General features: G+C 37.2%; 1 protein-coding gene across 3 annotated transcripts in view; it reads left to right on the plus strand.

Annotated features, from left to right (window-relative positions):
• FNIP1 (folliculin interacting protein 1) overlaps window positions 1–20,724 on the plus strand; it is a 132,920-nt gene that overhangs the window by 66,906 nt on the left and 45,290 nt on the right. For 2 of the 3 annotated variants that reach the window (XM_082623753.1, XM_082623755.1), the window contains exons 4-11: window positions 1,975–2,075; window positions 2,341–2,415; window positions 3,755–3,846; window positions 9,813–9,896; window positions 11,108–11,179; window positions 14,130–14,265; window positions 16,504–16,705; window positions 20,411–20,496. In XM_082623753.1, the coding sequence (XP_082479879.1) occupies window positions 1,975–2,075; window positions 2,341–2,415; window positions 3,755–3,846; window positions 9,813–9,896; window positions 11,108–11,179; window positions 14,130–14,265; window positions 16,504–16,705; window positions 20,411–20,496 (848 nt within the window). The remainder of the gene's footprint in view (window positions 1–1,974; window positions 2,076–2,340; window positions 2,416–3,754; window positions 3,847–9,812; window positions 9,897–11,107; window positions 11,180–14,129; window positions 14,266–16,503; window positions 16,706–20,410; window positions 20,497–20,724) is intronic. The other variant, XM_082623754.1, reaches the window with a different exon arrangement.

The following is a 20,724-nucleotide window of genomic DNA, read 5'->3' on the forward strand; positions in this document are numbered from 1 at the left end:
AGTATGTAGATGTGTTCCCTGGCTTTCACTTGTAAAATGGGGGTCCTCATCACTTTATTGTTATCTTCAGAAGAATCTTTTAAGTATTTTTAAAAACTTCTAGTTCTTGATTTCCCATGGTAGAATGGCATAGTGAAATTTGTGCATAATCCTCATTTACTATCTTAGATAGTTTTTTTTTTTTTTTTGGTACGCGGGCCTCTCACTGTTGTGGCCTCTCCCCCTGCGGAGCACAAGCTCCAGACGCGCAGGCCCAGCGGCCATGGCTCACGGGCCCAGCTGCTCCGCGGCATGTGGGATCTTCCCGGACCGGCGCATGAACCCGTGTCTCCTGCATCGGCAGGCGGACTCTCAACCACTGCGCCACCAGGGAAGCCCTTAGATAGTTTTTTGGTCATCTTTCTCATCAGTTGTTTTATTATGTTAATTGTATTGGTTATGAATTGCATTGGGATATCCTATGAAACAGTGGCTTAAGCAAATTAGGGATTGGTTTCTTCACATGACAAGTCTGCAGAGAGGCCATCTAGGCTCGATAATTTATGGGCTTCAAGGTGGCCTCAGAGACCAAAGCTTCCTTATCTTTCTACTTAGCCAGAATTACTGTGTACATACTTGTTGCCTTGTCGTCCTCTTATGGTGTCTTCATCTTCAGTGATTTCCATTTGTATTCCATTGACCAGGACTGTGTTGAATGCATGTAAATGGATAGTTCTGAAAGCTACCACTCCAACCACTGGTTTAACTCTTTGAATATAGAGACCAACTCGAAATCCTCTATCTGCAAGGGAGGCTCTGAAATGCAGTTTTTTTCATTTAGGCACATTGCTTCCTTGAAACAACTTGAACTTCAAAAAACAAGGAAGGGCCTCCCTGGTGGCGCAGTGGTTGAGAGTCCGCCTGCCGATGCAGGGGATACGGGTTCGTGCCCCGGTCTGGGAGGATCCCATATGCCGCGGAGCGGCTGGGCCCGTGAGCCATGGCCGCTGAGCCTGCGCGTCCGGAGCCTGTGCTCCGCAACGGGAGAGGCCACAGCAGTGAGAGGCCCGCGTACCGAAAAAAAAAAAAAAAAAAACAAGGAATAAGATATTTGGTGGTTAACTAGTTGTATTTGCCACAGTATATAAATAGTAACCAAATGGATGAGTCAATTTTTAGATTTTTTTGACTCCTATGAGGACAATTAAAGAATAATGGAAGAGAATAACTTTTTAAATCAGAATTCTTTACAAACAAGACATTCTAATGCTTAAGATAAGTCTTTTTTTTTTTTTTTTTTCCCGTACGCGGGCCTCTCACTGTTGTGGCCTCTCCCGTTGCGGAGCACAGGCTCCGGATGCGCAGGCTCAGCGGCCATGGCTCACGGGCCCAGCCGCTCCGCGGCATATGGGATCCTCCCAGACCGGGGCACGAACCCGTATCCCCTGCATCGGCAGGCGGACTCTCAACCACTGCGCCACCAGGGAGGCCCCAAGATAAGTCTTTTTTAAAAAATGCAAAATGTCCAAGTTACCCCTTTTGCAAATGCTTCTTTTTGCACAATAGGGGTGGTAAAATCTGTTCAGCATGTTCAGTGAATTCTACTTCTTGTTATCTGTCCTGGAGAAGCATTGCATATGCATAAGATGTGGCTAAGAATGTTTATTTGAGCGTTATTTGTAATAGCAAAAAACAAGAAGTAACTTAAATGCCTGTCAGTAAGGGGAACAGACTTGATAAACTGGTATTTTCATATAGGAGGGTACTATGCAGCTCTCAAAAGGAATCTATGTATAACAATATGCTTAGATCTATAAGACATTGTGAAATGAAGAAAATGAAATGAAGAAAATCAAGCTACAGAACAGTGTATACAACGTAAAATCATTTAAAAAAACATTATGTAGAATACAGCAAAGGAATTTTTAATAAAAATCAGTTTTTGAAATAGGTTTTAAATTCTGCAGTTTTATTAATGTTATGCTTATTGTTTAGGGTTCTCGATGCTCTTCTGATGCCAATATGCTTGGAGAGATGATGTTTGGCTCAGTAGCAATGAGCTACAAAGGCTCCACCTTAAAGATTCATCAGATCCGGTGAGGGATTTTTCTGATTTTTCTTGATGAATCCATTTTAGAATGTTTAGTTTTTTAAAAGATGGGCGAATTTCATATAGTCTTCACTCAGATTGAGCATGTCAGATACAAAGTTTATGATGTTTTATGGGTTTAATGCTACTTCATGGCTGTTGTAACTATGCTGTGACATCTCTGTGACTTAAACATTTTTATTTGTAATAAATTGGAAAGGTCCTTGTGTTTCAGTTTTGATCTCTCTCTATCCCTCTCTTTTTCTTCATAGTTCCCCTCCACAGCTTATGCTCAGCAAAGTTTTCACTGCACGGACTGGCAGCAGCATCTGTGGAAGTCTCAATACGTAAGTAGTTATGGATGAAGGGAGAAATGAATTCTTTAAGGTTTGCAAAGTATGAAAACCAATAAGCTGCTTTCAGGATTGCAGCATAAATTCAGATTTTATTCCATCCCTTAAGTTTGAAAGTTTATGGAGGCCAGATTTTTTTCCCCTAGCTTTGTTGAGATATGATTGACATACACCATTATGTAAGTTTGAAGTATATGACGTGTTGATTTGATACATTTATATATTGCAAAGTGATTATCACCATAGCCTTAGCTGCTACCATCCTGTCACATAATTACCATTTCTTTTTTGTGGTGAGAATATTTAAGATTTACTCTGTTAGCAACTTTCAAGATATAATGCAGTATTATTAGCTATAATTAGCTTGCTGTATATTAGACACCCAGAACTTGTTAATCTTATAACTAGAAGTTTGTACCCTTTGACCATTTTATCCCCATTTCCCATACTCCCAGTCCCTGGTAACCATCACTCTGCTCTCTGAATCTCTGAGTTCGGCTTTTTTTTTTTTTTTTTTTTGCGGTACACGGGCCTCTCACTGTTGTGGCTTCTCCCGTTGTGGAACACAGGCTCCGGACGTGCAGGCTCAGTGGCCATGGCTCACGGGCCCAGCCGCTCCTCGGCATGTGGGATCTTCCTGGACTGGGGCACGAACCTGTGTCCCCTGCATCGGCAGGCGGACTCTCAGCCACTGCGCCACCAGGGAAGCCCCTGAGTTCGGCTTTTTAATTTCTTTTTAATTAAACAAATTTAAAATTTTTATTTATTTATTTATTTTTTGGCCGTGCCTCATGGCTTGCAGGATCTTAGTTTGCCAATCAGGGATTGAACCCGTGCCCCCTGTAGTGGAAGCACAGAGTCCTAACCACTGGACCGCTAGGGAATTGGCTTTTTTAGATTCCACACATAAGTGATATCATACAGCATTTGCCTTTCTCAATCTGACTTATTTCACTTAGCATAATGCCCTGAAGGACCAAAGTTGTTGCAAATGGCAGGACTTCCTCTTTTTTTCTTTTCATGGCTGAATAATATCCACTGTCTATATATATACATGACAGCCTTTTTTTATCCATTCATCTGTTGACAGACACTTGGGTGTGGCTGTATTCCAATAAAACTTTATTTACAGAAACAGGCAGCAGACTTAATTTAACCCTCAGGGTGTAGTTTGCCAACCCCTGATTTAAATGATTAGTTGGTTTATAGTACTAATAGGGAAACTTAAAACTTAAAAAAAAAAGGTTTTACACTTAAAATTTGAGGTATACAAAGAATTGCCATTAAGAGCATAAAACGAATTTGGAATTTATTTTTTTCTCCTCCCACTTAGGCTGCAAGACAGTCTTGAATTCATCAATCAGGACAACAGTACATTAAAGGCTGATAATAACACAGTTATTAATGGACTTCTTGGAAATATAGGTAAAACGGTTTTATACGTTTTAAAAATGTTCTTAATAGTGTAGATAATAATGTTCTTAATAATGTTAGAAGACCAAAGAATTTCAAATACTGGAAGTGGGTTTAAATTGCAAGTATATGTAATATTTGTATTATTCGAAAAATTTAATTTTCATATATTTGAACATAATGTTTATTTTGTACCTGAAAAAAGAGAACTGCTGAAGAAATACCTAATTTGTTTTTTGGTTTTAATTTCGATGCATCTTTGAAAAGTACTTTTGTTGATGTGAAAAGCCCTTACTAGCTCTTTTGAATATTTCAGCTGAGGGAGACAGGTATTATACTTTCTCCCTTTTCTTTGCCCTAACCATAGAGTAATTTTAAAATGGTGCTTGTTTTTTTGACCTGTAATTTAGATGAGCAGATATTCAAATTTGATGTTTCTTAAGAGATTTATTAAAATAGAAGCTTATTTAGTAATTTGGTTAGTTTATTGTTTGTTATTTAAGTTCAACATTTTAAAGTGACAAACTATTTCTAAAATTTCTGGTCCTTTGGTTTATCTTAGATCAAATAAATTACTGCTGACCATATTTCCAGTGCAAAACGAACTGTAGTGTATTAGAGAGAAAAAAAAAAAAGCAAATTGGTTCTGAAGAACCTAGGGGCAGGACAGGAATAAAGACGCAGATGTAGAGAATGGACTTGAGGACGTGGGGAAGGGGATGGGTAAACTGGGATGAAGTGACAGAGTGGCATGGACATACATACACCACCAAATGTAAAATAGATAGCTAGTGGGAAGCAGCTGCATAGCACAGGGAGATCAGCTCAGTGCTTTGTGACCACCTAGAGGGGTGGGATAGGAAGGGTGGGAGGGAGACGCAAGAGGGAGGCGATATGGGGATATATGTATATGTATAGCTGATTCACTTTGTTATAAAGCAGAAACAAACACACCATTGTAAAGCAATTATACTCCAATAAAGATGTTAAAAAAAAAAGAATAGGATGAATGTTTCACTCATTCCCTGTTTAGTGGAAATTTTTATTTGTAATTAATTTTAATAAATATCAGTTATACGTATTAGTAGAAGACAGCTTTTTCTCCCACCTTTAACAGTATAGCATCCTATTATTTTTTATAATTCATGTTCATTCAAATAGCAGCTATTTATTAAGTACCTACTATGGGCTAGTTGCAGTGTCAGACACGTGTTGTAGAAAGCATGCATTTTATAGAAAAATAGAAGTTCTACTTTTTCTTAACTTGATTAGTTCATTCATTTTTAAAAAAATTTATTAGCTTATTTGTTTATTTTTGGCTGTACTGGGTCTTCGTTTCTGTGCGAGGGCTTTCTCTAGTTGTGGCGAGCGGGGGCCACTCTTCATCGCAGTGTGCAGGCCTCTCACTGTCATGGCCTCTCGTTGCGGAGCACAAGCTCCAGACGCGCAGGCTCAGTAGTTGTGGCTCACGGGCCTAGTTGCTCTACGGCATGTGGTATCTTCCCAGACCAGGGCTTGAACCCGTGTCCCCTGCATTGGCAGGCAGATCCTCAACCACTGCACCACCAGGGAAGCCCAGTTCATTCATTTTAGTAAAGTAAAAATGTGACAGAAATAAGTCTTTTTTTCTTTATAATTTGATACTTTTAAAAGCTAAAGGGGCTTATTAAAAGCTGTTTATTTTAATAATACAAATCCATTATCATGTATAAAGGTAAAGTGCACTATAGTTGCTAGATATACTCAACTTCTCTGTTTTAACATGGAATAGGAAATTAATGCATTTAACAAAGCACAGACTTTGTTATGAATGGCTTTTTCTTGCACATTCTTAATGGTGAATCAAGGATATTTGAGCACCATTTCTTATTTTCTTTAAATTTCCAATTAATCAACAAGTACTTATCAAGCACTTATTATATGCCAAGCACTCTGCTAGGCCCTGAGAATACAGTGGTGAACCAGACACAGTTCCTGCCTCAACAGATTTTTAGTTAGTGGAAGTCAGACAAGCAATACAATACAGTATACAATTACAGTATACTGTAGTTAATTTTTGGACAAAACTAAGAGCATGTTGTGATAGAAATGAGAAGGAACACCCAGTTCAGTCTTGGAGTATCACAAAAGGCTTTCTTAAAGAAGTGAGCCTAAACTTGAAGAATTAGCCTGACAGTTGGGAAGAGAAACGTTCTAGGAAAAAGCAGGAGCATGTGCACAGACCTAGTGCAAGAGATCATTGAGTGTGGAAAGAATGTGAACAAATCAGTGTGGGTGGAGCACAGTGTGGATATAAGTAAAGGAAGTAAAAGGAAATAAAGAAGTGAGCAAGAGCCAGATCATGAAGGGCATTTTGGGTTACACTGAGGAATTTGGACTTATGCTTTGGGTAAGCAGTTGGGTACCAGTGAGGGTGTGTTAGTTTGGGTCTTCCTCCTGGTTTTTAACAGGTGCCAAGACAAGTTTAAACATGCAAGGATTTTATTATTACTAGGTGAGAGAAATGAAGAGGGAGCTGGGAAGGGTTCAGAGAGCCCTCAGATTGTGGTGCAAGTTTGCCTTGAGTGAAAGAGAGGAATAAAAGCTTGAGTGGACATGTTCCAGCCTGCCATATAGTCCAAGGAAGGTTTGATAAGGCTGTGGATGAGTCTTTGAGTCAGAGTTGGTTGTCAGAAGTGACCCATGTCTTGCCAAAATGGGCCTGCCTTACTATAGCTACTGTGTTTAGTCATTGGCTAGGCGCAGCCTGTGGGATATGTGGCCCTGCACAAACATGGCAGTGAATTTAAGAACACAGCAGCTGGGGTGCTTGGCCATTTGCAGTTCTTATAGCTGGAGAGTTTTGTGGTGCATTCTCAAGGCAACAACAGAAGAGTTTTCACACTGTAGAAACATGATCAGATCAGATTTGTATCTGCAAAAGAATATTCTAATTGCTATAGGAATAGATTCAGATGAGCCAGTGGGATTGAGAAAACACCCATATTAGAAGGCTGCTTATGACAGTCCAAGTGACAGATAATGGGGACGTAGAGTAAAATTGTGTCCATAAGGATAAAGAGTTGTTGAGAACTTTGTTGGGAGAAATAGAGTAGACAAGACTTGGTAATTAGGTAGAGGAGGTGAGGGGAGAGGGGGAGTCAGGGGTGGCACTGAGCTATTGGGTTGTGTAATTGCATGAATATTGGTTCCATTCACCGGGAGGAACATGAGAAATTGGGAGTTGATGATTTTAGGTTTAGGCATGTCGAATTGGAAGTATTGGTAGGATATCCAAGTGAAGATAGCCATGGTAGTTAGTTAGAGAGAGAGAGATGTATTCTGGTGGTAGCTGCTGTAAGATAATGAATGTATAATAGTTTTAAAACAATAGAGGTTTTTTCTCACAATTTTCCTCAAAGCAGTGTTTTAAAGGTCCAGTCTCCTTCCTTCTTGGAGTTCTACCTTCTTTACAATATGGGCTCCGAGGTTGTGCTCACCTACACAAAGCCAGTGGAAAGAGATTGAGTATGGAGAAGGCACATTCCCTTCAAAACCACCTCAACCTGAAAGTGATATACATCACTTTTGCTCACATTCCATTGGTGGTAACTAATCATACAGCTTCACCTGTATATAAGGAGGTTTGAGAAATATGGTCCCTAGCTGGCCGGCTGCTTCCCACAGACTACTTGATGTTATGCAACGGAGAACACAATCCTTTTTTAGGTTGTTAGCAGTTTCTACCATGGATTTGAGAATTATTATATAAATGATAATTGAAAGCATAAGAATGAATGAGAGGGAAATATTGTTGAGGATAGAACCCTGGGGAATGCTGGCTTTAAAGATGGAGCAGGAGAAGAGAATCACATAAAGGAGACTAAGAAAAAAAAAACTTAGCATGTGTTATCATGAGAACTGAGGGAAAAAAGTTCAAAGTGTAATGTAGTCAGCATCAAATATGATGTAAGGTAGTGTAAGATAGTATGGAGTGCATTAAATAACAGGAAGGCTTTTGGTGGTGGCCTATGTGAGTAGTTTCAGTGGGGAGAATAGAAGCCAAAGTTGAGGAAAGACTCAGAGGTTAGTCTTCTTTTCTAAGATGTAAGCAGACATCCTCAAACTTCTTGGTTTCAGGACCCTTTTACACACGTAGAAATTATTGAGGACCACAGAGAGCTTTTGTGTATGTAGGTTACATTTATTGATATATACTGTATTAGAAATTAAAATTCAGAAAAAATTGAAAATATTTACTTAGTAACTCATTAAAAATAACACTTATAACCCTTTTTATGTTAATATAAATAACATGTTTTGAAATAACTATACTTTCCAAGACAAGAAAACTTAGAGTAGCATTGTTTTACATTTTTGCAAAACTTTTTATTGTCTGGCTTAATAGAAACAGCTGGATTCTCATATCTTCTTCTTCATTCAGTCTTTTGTAATATGTTGTTTTGGTTGAAGTGTGTTAAGAAAATATAGTTTCACATAGATATGTAGCTAGAAAAAGGAATGTCCCCAAGAACCCCTTGAAAGCGTTGCAGGGTCCCCTTAGGGGGTCCTTGGACCACATTTTAAGAACTACTGAACTATAGGATTAGATATATGGGGAGAAGGTAGAAGAGTTCTGACTGTATTTAAATGTTGATGGAAAGGGAGGTTATAAGGAGGATGAGGTTGGAGATAGAGGTGATACTGGTAAAGTGGAAGGGCCTAGCTGACTTAGAAGAATTAGCTTTGGAAGGGAGGGAGGGAGATACCTCTCAGGATTTTTCACAGATAGTCCCTGCACATAAAGGGGACTTGAATAATGTGACCTGTTATTACTGCTCAGGCAGGAAGGAGGCAGAGATGAAAGTTGATTAAGTTTGGAGATTAAGTTTGGAGATAGCATGGTAGGAGAAGGAGAGTTCCCATATGGTGATTCTTCATGTGTACAAACATATGCATACTGTACGAGACAAAGTCATATGCTGAGAGTAAGAAGAGGTGGTAGGGAAGGCGATTAAAGAGAGCAGGTAAGTTTTGAGGTAACTAGGAAAAAATGAAGAAGGAACTGAACAATGAAAATGGAAGGTTTGCTGCACATGCACTATAATTATAGAAACTCTTGTTTTAGAAAAATACCTATTAGCAATTTGAAAAATACATTTGTCACTTTTTGAAACAGAAAAGTCCCCAGTTCCATCCTAGATAAACCTCCTAGATGGCTATTTAGGCCATCTTGATGAAGCATAACTAACAAGTAATGCAGCTGCTTGCTTCCAGGCTGGAATGTTACCCTTTCTGGGTCTTCAGACTCTTATCTTCTCTTGGTCAGGTGTGTGGCAGCTACTTATGTTGGGCAGCAGGGAGTCTGGCCCTGACAGGCTGCATTGGCTTTCTTGCTTCCATAGTGGCTGACCCTTGCTCTAGGAACTTTGGTTTCTTCTGTTACTTTATAATTTACCACTAGTTTAGAAAAACCAATTTCATACTTATTTGTCAGTAGACCCCTTTATTTGCTCTTTGTTTTATTTTGTGTTCTGTTTTTCAGCCAAGTGCTTAGGTGGTTTTCTTCTTAACTGTAGTTGCACAATGTTGTAATCTTAAAACTGACTTTTTAAAAGATAAATTTATTTGGCAAATGTCAGATTATATAGATAACATTACTGTGCTGTTTTGAATCTTTAAAAACATTGTTTTAGATGAGAAAGGATTGAACATTTTACCTTGTATAGTGGAAGCTTATTTTTATTATTTATGTTTTATTTTTATTATTATATGTGGACTTATTAGTAGATTGTTATGTTGACATAAGCCATGACCAGAGGGAAACCATCCTGTTCTAAAAATAGGAAGCCAGCTTGAATTATTCTTACCTGCTTAAAGGTTTCCATCCATATCTGTTGGTCTGCTTTTGTACTTCCTTAGCTCACCTTTTATTCCTGACGCATTGTGGCTTCTCTAACAGCCCTCTTTCATATGTATTTTACGTTTCTGCCATGTAGGTCTTTCACAGTTCTGCAGCCCCAGGCGGGCATTCTCTGAACAGGGTCCGCTCCGCCTGATCAGGAGCGCCTCTTTCTTTGCAGGTTTGCCATGTGCTGTGTGGGTAGACTAGTTGGTGTGCCCCAGCGTCTAGAATTCATAGTTAAGCTGTGGAAACAAGAGAGTAGAGAAATGCAGTTGGGGAAGGTGTAGTTGAGAAAACATTGCTTAGAAAGTTTAAGAACTTAATATCTTTCTACTGAATATGTTCTTAAAGTTTCCAGAAACTAAGTTATCAGTGGAATTGACATTTTCATGAAATTTCAGTTTGTCATTTCTTATTTTGTTATGTAATAATGATTTTAACTTTAGAATCCTAAACCAAAATATAGTATGAACGTTGTTTCTTATAATACCAGTGGAATTTCTAATGTGACACTATCTTGTTTCCATGGCTGAGTAGCTTCTGTATCATGGTTCATCAATCGCAGAAAATATCCTATCTTACTATTATTGTAAAATTTCTGATCTACACTATTCCATAAGAATGATTTCTCTTGGAGCTAAAATTTAGATGAACAAGCACCGTTATATTCTGTAAAAGGCATATATGACTATGTTTGTTTACATCATTAAATAGATGATTGTAGAGTGTGTTCATGCTTCTGTATCCAGGAAGTTGTATCCAACTTCTTGTTTTAATTAATATTTATTTTTCTTACAAATGTAAGATACAAACAATGTATATATATTATAGAAAATTTGGAAAATATGAAAAACAGGCAAAAAAATATATTAGCCATCTTGTCAACTGGAAATCACCTTCTTAGTTTTTTTGTTTGTTTTAAAACAAAATTGGGGTTATACTGTTCAGCTTTCTTAAAATTTTTATTATGGAGAATTTTTAAACATACATTTTTATAGGCAGAATAGCAGACAACCATCATATACCAGTCACTTAGCCCCAGCAACCATCATTCTTACTGGTCAGTAGATTGCCTTTTTTTCATTTAGCAGTATATTGTGAATATATTCATATATCATTGAATATGCTTCTAAAATACTTATTTTAGTCATCCCTTGCTTCTTTAGGTATTATACCATAGATTATTTCATATTATATGTCAAATCTTCAGAGAGATCTCAAAGCTTGTTCAACTGAGTAATAGCTCTTGGTGTTGGGTTTGTGCCATGCTGTTGAAAAAAATAAAGGAATGCAATGAGATGAGCATGATTTAGTTTGCTACATAAAAGGAACAAGATCAACCTGAACAGCACTGTATTTTATAAGTCACAGTTTTGTCTTGATTCGCAGTTCACAGCAACCCAATGGACATGCCTGGAAGAGAGCTGAATGAGGACAGAGACAGTGGCATAGCACGTTCTGGTAATGACAGGTTCATGTATTAATCCAATTTTTGATGAGATCACTGTTAGCTGACATTGATTTCCTTTTTTATCTTTGCTTTTATCATCCAGTTTTATGTGCACAGTTTGTTAGTATTGATATTAGCCTTACAAGAGGCTGGTAGAAACAGCAGAGATAAATACTTTAGATTAAAAATTTTTCATGTTTAATAGTAAATGTGCCTGGTGGAGCATGGCCTGAATGAATACACGCTGGCTTAGGCTTAGCCAGTATAAGAAAAATAATATTGCTCAAGAGACTGCTTAGATGCATAGTAGAAAAAACACATTTGCTTATATCTGTTTTCTCCTAACTAGGGTTTAAAGTGTCAGACTGTCTCTTGCCCAGAGAAGCTTAGGCATTTTGAGCCAGTGTTATACATATTTCTTTGAAATACGTACTCTTCCAAAATTTAACAAAGTTTTATTGAAACATTGTGAGGATTAAAAAGAAAAAAACAACAAAAACCCCCAGATTCTATCCTTAACGAGCACAGCTTCTAATGAGAGGAATATCCAGGAAAATCATCTGTCATAGATTATTGTTTGAGGTGTTCTGTGATAGACCTGTGCAGAGGTTCAGAGAAATGGCACCTAACTTAGCCTGGGCAAGGGGCAGGGTGTGAGTAAAGCTGTACAGAGTGTTGATACTTGAAATAAATAGGAGTTATCTGGCCAAAGGCATGAAAGAAGGACATTTCAGTTAAAAGGAAAAGTGTCAGGGCTCAGAGATCAGCATAAGAGAAAGGTGGAGTACTCCTAGGTTTGAATTATCGTTAGGTATGAGAAACTTTATCCACTGTGATTATCTGTATGTGTTGTCACATTGCATGGCTCTGGTATCTAAATTGTTCACAAGTCAGTTTTGAGTCTAGATGGAGACTCCAAACTTCTCATATATTGTAATCCCTAGTTATGCGTGAGAAATTTAAAGAAAATTTTTCAGATACCTGGACTCTACTCTTGAAGATTCTTGATTTACCCTAGAGAAAGGCTTAGGCATCTGTATTTGAGGAACAAAAAATGAAAAACTCAACCACTGATTCTGATGGACAGCTAAAGTTAAGAACCACTACTCTAATAGGAGAAGTCTCATCTTTCAAATAATCCCACCCTTCTTTTCTAATTGAGTTATTTTTGTTCTTAGGAACTAATCTAGAATGTATTTCTCTTAATACTGTTTGCATCTATGTAATCTAGAGATTCAGTTTTCTGTGGCAGGAATTTAGTTTTCATTATTTATCCAAGATTTCAGAAGTGATAAATTAATGTCTCTATACTTCATTTTCTTCATCTGTAAATTGAAGGGCCTGGCAAGACTGATCTGTAAAGCTTCTTCAAGCCATTGAATTCATATATGCTGTTTAAGTTAATTGTGTATTTTCTTCCTTTTTCTGATTGTGTTATTTTTAATACCAGAATTTGATAAAACAGAGCTTTTCCAAATTTAGAGTAACATTTGATTTCTCACAGAAGCTGTACCCAGATTAGTTATACATGCCTAATCTTAGACTACAAAGTTTTATACTTCTAATTGATAAAATGTGGTATTTTCAAGAAAGTAGTCCAGAATTAATTCATTGGCGGCCCAGATGTTTGCATGGCACATAGAGCTCTCCCCTTTACCATTGAATTTGTCAGAGAATTCAAATGAACATATTTTCATAATGATAATCTCTTAGTTTTCAGTCCCGGTGTCCAAAATAATATATCATCTGGCATGTATCTTTTTATAGATGATAATAATACTTCCCTTTTGATTACTTTACAAATTTTCAGTGTGTGTTTATAATGATGAAAATGGGAATCTAAAATATTTCTAAACAAAAGCAAGCCCTTGAGGTCTTTTTCTCTCTAGATTAAGAGAGATTCCTTTTGATACCCCAGGCAGGAAACAGAGCTTTTAGATTGCAGAGAAGGGTTTTCAGAAGAGAATAATTTCCACAGTTAGGGGATTGCAGCACTTATAATCAGAGTGGACTCTATTGGGATGTGTATGTTCCAGAGAGCAATCTGTAGGATTCACTCTTTCTTGGAGCTTGATAGGTATAGTCATGACTCTTGGTAAAAGTACCCAAGCATTCAGAGGTGGCTACCTATGCACAAGTGATCCATGAGTACTTCTTTTTTTTTTTTTTTTTTTTTTTGGCCGCCACGCATGTGGCATCTTAGTTCCCCGACCAGGGATTGAACCTGTGCCCCCTGCATTGGAATTGTGGAGTCTTAACCACTGGACCGCCCCGGCAGTCCCTCCATGAGTACTTTTTTTTTTTTTTTTTTGCAGTACGCGGGCCTCTCACTGTTTTGGCCTCTCCCGTTGCGGAGCACAGGCTCCGGACGCGTAGGCTCAGCGGCCATGGCTCACAGGCCCAGCCGCTCTGTGGCACGTGGGATCTTCCCGGACTGGGGCACGAACCCGTGTCCCCTGCATCGGGAGGCGGACTCTCAACCACTGCGCCACCAGGGAAGCCCCCCTCCATGAGTACTTTTAAATGACGTTTTAAATGGCATTCAAACACTTATTTTCAAATATAGCTTTTGTTCTTAAAATCCAGCTGCTGCGTTGAAATTGAACTGCATCGTATTTAATTTAAGGACTAAGGATTCAGCGAAGCTAGGAGACAGTGTCATGGCCAAAGGAATAAAGCTTTTTTCAAAGTAGCATTTTCGTCTGGGGTGGGGGTGGGGAAGGTAAGGATGTCAAAAGGAGATTGTATCAGGGTCTCTTGCCAACTCACTTTTAATATGTGATTTTTTTCTGGGACCTTGCTCCAACAATGATGTATTTTTTTAAATGGAAATTTTAGAGCCTCATTCAGCAAAATGGAAAATTTGAGTCACCACTCTTAAATTTGTTAAAAAGAAATCTGTTCTTGTTTTTAGTAATTATTGACTTATACATTATACTTGTTCTTACTCTGACTTGACAGCATCTCTCAGCAGCTTGCTTATTACACCATTTCCCTCTCCAAACTCCTCACTTACCCGAAGTTGTGCCAGCAGCTACCAGCGACGCTGGCGACGTAGCCAAACAACAAGTTTGGAGAATGGGGTGTTTCCTAGATGGTAAGTTGGGACTTTCTTTTTTTTTTTTTTTGCGGTACGCGGGCCTCTCACTGTTGTGGCCTCTCCCGTTGCGGAGCACAGGCTCCGGACGCGCAGGCTCAGCGGCCATGGCTCATGGGCCTAGCCGCTCCGTGGCACGTGGGATCTTCCCGGACCGGGGCACGAACCCGTGTCCCCTGCATCAGCAGGCGAACTCTCAACCACTGCGCCACCAGGGAAGCCTGGGACTTTTAACTTACCACAAGATTGAATAGTTCCTTTAACACAATTGTGTATGTTAAGAACCTGGACCTTGTATTTTGTATTTTTAAAGTCTGGAACTGGAAACTTTTAAAGTGTACTACATTTTTAAAAGTTATGCATAACATACAATTTACTATTTTAACCATTATTAGCTGTATAGTTCAGTGGCATTAAGTACCTTCACACTGTTGTGCAGCCATAGCCATTCACGTCCAGAACTTTTTTATCTCCACAAACTGAACCTTTTTACACATTAAGCAATAATTCCCCATTCCTCCCTCCCCTGAGCCCCTGGGAACTACTATGCTATTTTTTTCTCTGTAAATTTGATTGCTCTACATACCTCATATAAGTGGAATCATAGAATATTTATCCTTTTATGTCTGCCTTATTCCACTTAGCATGCCTTCAGGGTTCATCCATATTGTAACATGTATCAGAATTTCATTTTTTTTTATGACTAACATTCCATTGTATTCCATTGTATATACATATACATTCCATTGTATATACATTTTGTTTATCCACTCATCTGTCCTTGGTCATTTGGATTGCTTCCACTTTTTGGCTGTTGTGAATATGCTGATATGAATGTGAGTCTACAAATACCTTTCAAGTCTCCGCTTTCAATTCTTTTGGTTATATGCCCAGAAGTGGAATTTCTGGATCATATCATAATTCTCTGTTGAAGTTTTTGAGGAACTGCCATACTCTTCACCACAATGGCTGTACCGCTTTACTTTCATTCCCACTAGAAATGGCCAGGGTGTGTTTTTTTTTTTTTTTTTTTTTTTTTTTGTCCACGCTGCATATCTTAGTTCCCTGACCAGGGATTGAACATGTGTCCCCTGCACTGAAAGCGTGGAGTACTAACAACTGTACCGCTAAGAAATTTCCCGTACTAGAACTGCACAAGAGTTCTAATTTCTCCACATCCTCACCAGTAGTTAATTTCCTTTTTTTTTTTTTAATAGTAACCATCCTTATGTGAAGGATGTGAAGTGGTATCTCCTTGTGTTTCAATTTGTATTTACCTGATGGCTAGTGATGTTGAGCATGTTTTTGCTTTCTTATTGGCCATACGTATGTTTTCTTTGGAGATAGTCTATTCAAGTGTTTTACTTTTTTAATCAGGTGTTTTTTTTTGGTGGTTGTTGTTGAATTGTAGGAGTTCTTTATATATTTCTGGATATGAATCCCTTATCAGATATATGCTTTGCAAATATTTTGTCCCATTTGATTAGTTGCCCATTTATTCTGTTGATAGTTTATTTTGATACAAAACAGTTTTTCATTTTTATGTAGCCCAATTTATCTATTTTTTTCTTCTGTTGCCTTTACTTTTGGTGCCATATCCAAGAAATCATTGCCATATCCAGTGTCATGAAGCTTTTACCCTATGTTTTCTTCTAAGGGTTTTATAGTTTTAACTCTTCTGTTTTGGTCTTTGATCCATTTACTGCACGTTTTGATATTTCAGTTTTTCATGTTTCTATTTTGGCAAGTTAATTCATTCTTGAAAGATTTTTTTTTTTTTAGTCTGTGTTAAGTATAGCTAAAGATGATGAAGCTTCTTGTTTCCTTTTTTATCCACTCCCTTTATTCCTTCACCTTTGATTTTATTCCTGGAATCTAAAGGGGAGATAAGTAGATTCTAGAACAGTGAAGAGATTATATCAGACTCGTCTATAAACCTTAAAATTCAGGCTCTTTTAGGTTGGTTATATATTGGGATTATCTACATTTTTAGTGACTTCTAATTGAACAAAAATGTTTCCAATCTGACTCTCTATTAAAATTTCTTACAAAAATATGAGTATAAAGGAATAGCCAGTAGATTTCTCAAAGAGATACACAATTGGTATGAATTTTTAGATTTACTTGATAAAACACTGGAAGACCTTTAGCTTGCCTGCATTTAATTGGCAAGGGGATTGATTTGTGAATTTAATTATTTTTATATTTTTTTAAAATGAAAATCCATTTATTTTTAAGGTCTATAGAAGAAAGCTTTAATCTGTCAGAGGAGAGCTGTGGCCCTAACCCAGGGATTGTGAGGAAAAAGAAGATTGCAATTGGGGTAATCTTTTCATTATCCAAAGATGAAGATGAAAGCAACAAATTTAATGAATTCTTTTTTTCACATTTTCCTCTGTTTGAAAGCCACATGAACAAATTAAAAAGTGCAATAGAACAGGTAAGCATAGTCATGTTTATGGTTTGTTTATATTTTTTATTTTATTTTCCTTTGAATCTTATTCTCTCGCTTAAGCATTGTGTTCATTCATTTGGCAGAAAAATTAACAAAATCTGTGCAGGTACCCTACAAAGTGATCTGAGAGATGCAAAGTAGACTTCAGCTCCTTTTAAGAAGCCTACTACCTAAAAAAAAGATGTAAGGTCATTTATCCATTCAATAAATAAGTATTTGAGGGCCTAGAATGTGGCAGGCACTATTCTAGCAACTGAGGATAAGATGTGAAAAAAAGCAACACTCCTGACCTCATGGCATAGAAAATAAACAAATGAATATATAAGATTTTAGATGGTAATAAGTGCTATGGAGAAAAATAAAACAGAGAAAGCTTTTTAAGGAATGCTGGATGGAAGGATTACAAATTTTTATAGGATAGTCAAGAAAGCTCCTGATAAAATGACATATGGTCCAGAGATATGGAGGAGGTCAGCTATAACCATCTGAGAGAAGAATGCTCCAGGAGGGGCAAAGGAGTAAGCCTGATGCTTGAGCATTAGTAAGGAGGAGTAAGGAGGCCAAAGTGGCTGAGTTAGAAATAGGACCAGATCATGTAGGAATTTATAGGATACCATGGTATGAGCATTGGCATTTACTCTTAAGAAAGATGGGAAACCAATGGAGTGTTTTGAGCAGGGGAAATGACATTATTCATGAGACTCACTCTTACTGCTGATGGAGAATAGATTTCAGGGGCAAAGGTGGATGCTTTGGGATCAGTTACAAGGCTGTTGAAGTAATTCAGGTGAGAGATGGTGGATACTTAAAGCACTTTCATGATGGAATTGGTGACAAGTGGTTGGATTCTGGATATTTTTGAAAATAGAGCTAAGGAGATTAGCTGATGGACCGAATTTGGGTTAAGAGAAAGAATAATAGAGGTTGACTGGCGATTTTCCTTTTGAGCAGTAAGAAGGATGGAATTGTCAGTACTAAAATGGGAAAACTACAAATGGAACAGGTTTGGTGGAGGAAGATCAGCAGTTTGTTTGCAGTGCCTCCTGGACATCCAAGTTGTTGTGAGTCTAGAGTTTAGGGGAAAGGTCCAGGCTGGACAGTCATCAGTGTATATATGGTATTTTAAGCCAAGAAACTGATGGAGAGAGAGAGGAGAGGAGAGGAGGCCTAGGCCTGATTTGTAGAGCGTTTCAGTAAGTTAAAATTTGAGGAGTTGAGAACCAGCAGGGGAGACTGAGGATTGGCCATTCAAGTAGGAGGAAAAACAAGAGAAAAACAAGAGAGAGTACTTTTTGGGGTGAGCCAGGTGAAGAAAGTAGTTTAAGAAGTTAGGAGTGATCAGTTGTGTTAAATGCTGCTGATAGTGCATGTAATAAATTGATGTAAAGTAAGAAAATTGTGAATATACGATAGAACATAAAGATAACTAAAAAAGAAGGAAAATCAAAGGTTTTTAGGAGTTCGTAGGGAAGAAAAATGACTTCCTGCTGGGAAGATGTTTCATTTGAACTGAATCTTAAAGGATGTGTAGGATTTTTTAAACATAAAGTTTTGAAAAATGGATATTGTAGAATAACAAGAAAAATTGATATCCTTGTTGCCCAAAGATAACTCATTAACATTTTGCTGAAAGTCTTACCCAGGCCTTTTCTATGCGTATTGTACTTTTACTTGATTGGGACTGTGCTGTGTTCATGCTGTTTTAATTATGTGCCCATTTTGAAAAATTAATCTTTGTTAACATACACATTTCTCATTTTAAATGGTTCTTGAATATATTTTAGTGGCTTTCCTCCATTTAAGTAACTTTTTTATTAGGTCATTTCTGCTTTTTCACAGTTATAGCTATACTGCAGTTAACATCTTGGTGAATTTTCCAGATTATATTTTATAAGAGATTCCTATAAGTTGAACTATCAGTGGGTGTAACTAAAGTTCTTAATCCCTGTGACAATATGTAGAAAGGAAAAGATACAAAGAGGAGTAGTGAGTGGTATGGCTGGCAGAGTTAATGGTGGCCAGATCACAGAGAGTCTAGAATGTTTGCCAGAATTTTTGACTTTGTTAGGCTGTCTTCAAATTGTACTATAGGAACGTTATTTTGGCAGTATGTTTAAAAGAGACTAGTAAAAGAGAGAGGAGATGCGAGACCAATTAGAATGTTCTAGAAAGCAGAGGATGCATTTCAGTAACTCATTAGTGTCTGAGGATCATCTGCCTCTAGAGAAGACACTATATTATTTATTTACATTAAATCTGTTAAAAGACAAATAGATTATTAGCAGTACCTTTTTACTGAGCAGATGAGTAAAGTCCATTTTCATTTCCTTTTTCAGAAGTTCAGCACTGGTGACATTTTCTACACTTTGCTGCTGTCTCTTTTTGTAGTCTGTTGTTGCCAGAGTCAGTACGTGGAACATTAAGCTGTGGTTGAACTGACGTTTCAGTTACTGGGAGAAGTGTTTAAACTTTGTATAAAACTTGAAATATTCAGGCACTATAGAACTCATTAAACATTACTTTTTAAATGTTTTAATGTTTTGTTCATTCTATAACCTAAAGTGCACATTGCAGTACTTAGAGTTGTGTGGATATTTGTTCAACATCTTATTTCTTAATAAAGCTGAAAGATAAAGCTGAGTGAATACTTTCATATAAATGAATAGAACTTAGTTTAGAACGTTCTGTAGTTGGTAATTAATCATAGAATGTAGTAAACCCTGAACCATCCAAATAAGTTATGTTCTAGGGCCAGTTTTCAAACTATCACTTACTTATTTTTTTAATGAAAATCTATGGATTCTGTTTCTGAGCACTGTGGGAATTGTTTCAAAGTCTGCGCCACCTTTTGAGATCTATAATGTAAAATTTTTTATTGTTGGTAAAATTAAGGAAGAATACTGCTTGATTCTAGCTAAAGAATATTTCTTTATAAATTGGGAGTCTCTCAACAGTTAGTGAAAACATAAAGTTAACTGTCACTTTTACCCTATTGAAGCTTTTGGATGAACGTGAACGATTCTGGCCTGACGTAGTCTAACATTTTCTTAAATATATGTTTAAACATTTTAAAAATAATGTGTAATTACATAAGTAATGCATAATTACATTTTTTTGAAAAAGTTGAAAAAATTTCAAAGTTCTTTCTGATATCCATATTCTAATCCTGATCCCCTTTTTGTCTACCTAAAGCAGGACTTCTTAACTTTGGCTAAATATGTTTTTAAGAAAGCAAATATTACTAATAACTTGATACATCTTTCAGTAGCATCTTTATATTTTAGATTTTAAAAAAGGATTTAGTTAACAGAACCATTATTTATGAAATATTAGTGAAACCCAGGAGCTGTTGTTACTGACTTATCATTTTATGATCTGTTTGGGAGAAAAAAGTTTTATGTAACCCAGAAACTGTCAACATCATCCTCATTGTGTGTTGACATTCTGTGGTTTGACAGTTAAGTAAGAGGCTTACCACTGGAAAAATTTGAATTTTATTATACTCATTAAATGACCAAAGGTGCAAAAAAAAAAAAAAGCCACTAGAAATATGTGTGCCTTCTTTATGTATATCTAGTTAAGAATGATGGGTAAAATGTTGTGGAAATATGTGACTTTGTCTTTTACTTTTTTTTCCCCCATATTTTGCCCATGATCAGTATAAGAATTAACTATTTGATTGCTTTCAAGGCTATGAAAATGAGCCGGAGATCAGCTGATGCCAGTCAGAGGAGTTTGGCATATAATCGAATAGTTGATGCCCTAAATGAATTCAGGTACATATTCTCCAGCTTTTCATAATATAGACTTGTTTTGCAGTGTACACTGGAAAATTTATTTATTTTTTTAACTTATTCTAATAAAATTTAATTCTTTAAATTTCTCTGTCCCATAGTCAAATGAGGGTGTAATTCAGTGGGCCATTGACTCCTTTGTTATTAAATATAAAAGTGCTTGGAATTCAAGCACACTTGGGAGGAGTCAGTGGTATGGTTTCTAGCACT

The sequence above is a fragment of the Mesoplodon mirus genome (assembly GCF_964341445.2).
Source record: "Mesoplodon mirus genome assembly, chromosome: 5".
NCBI lineage: Eukaryota > Metazoa > Chordata > Mammalia > Artiodactyla > Ziphiidae > Mesoplodon > Mesoplodon mirus.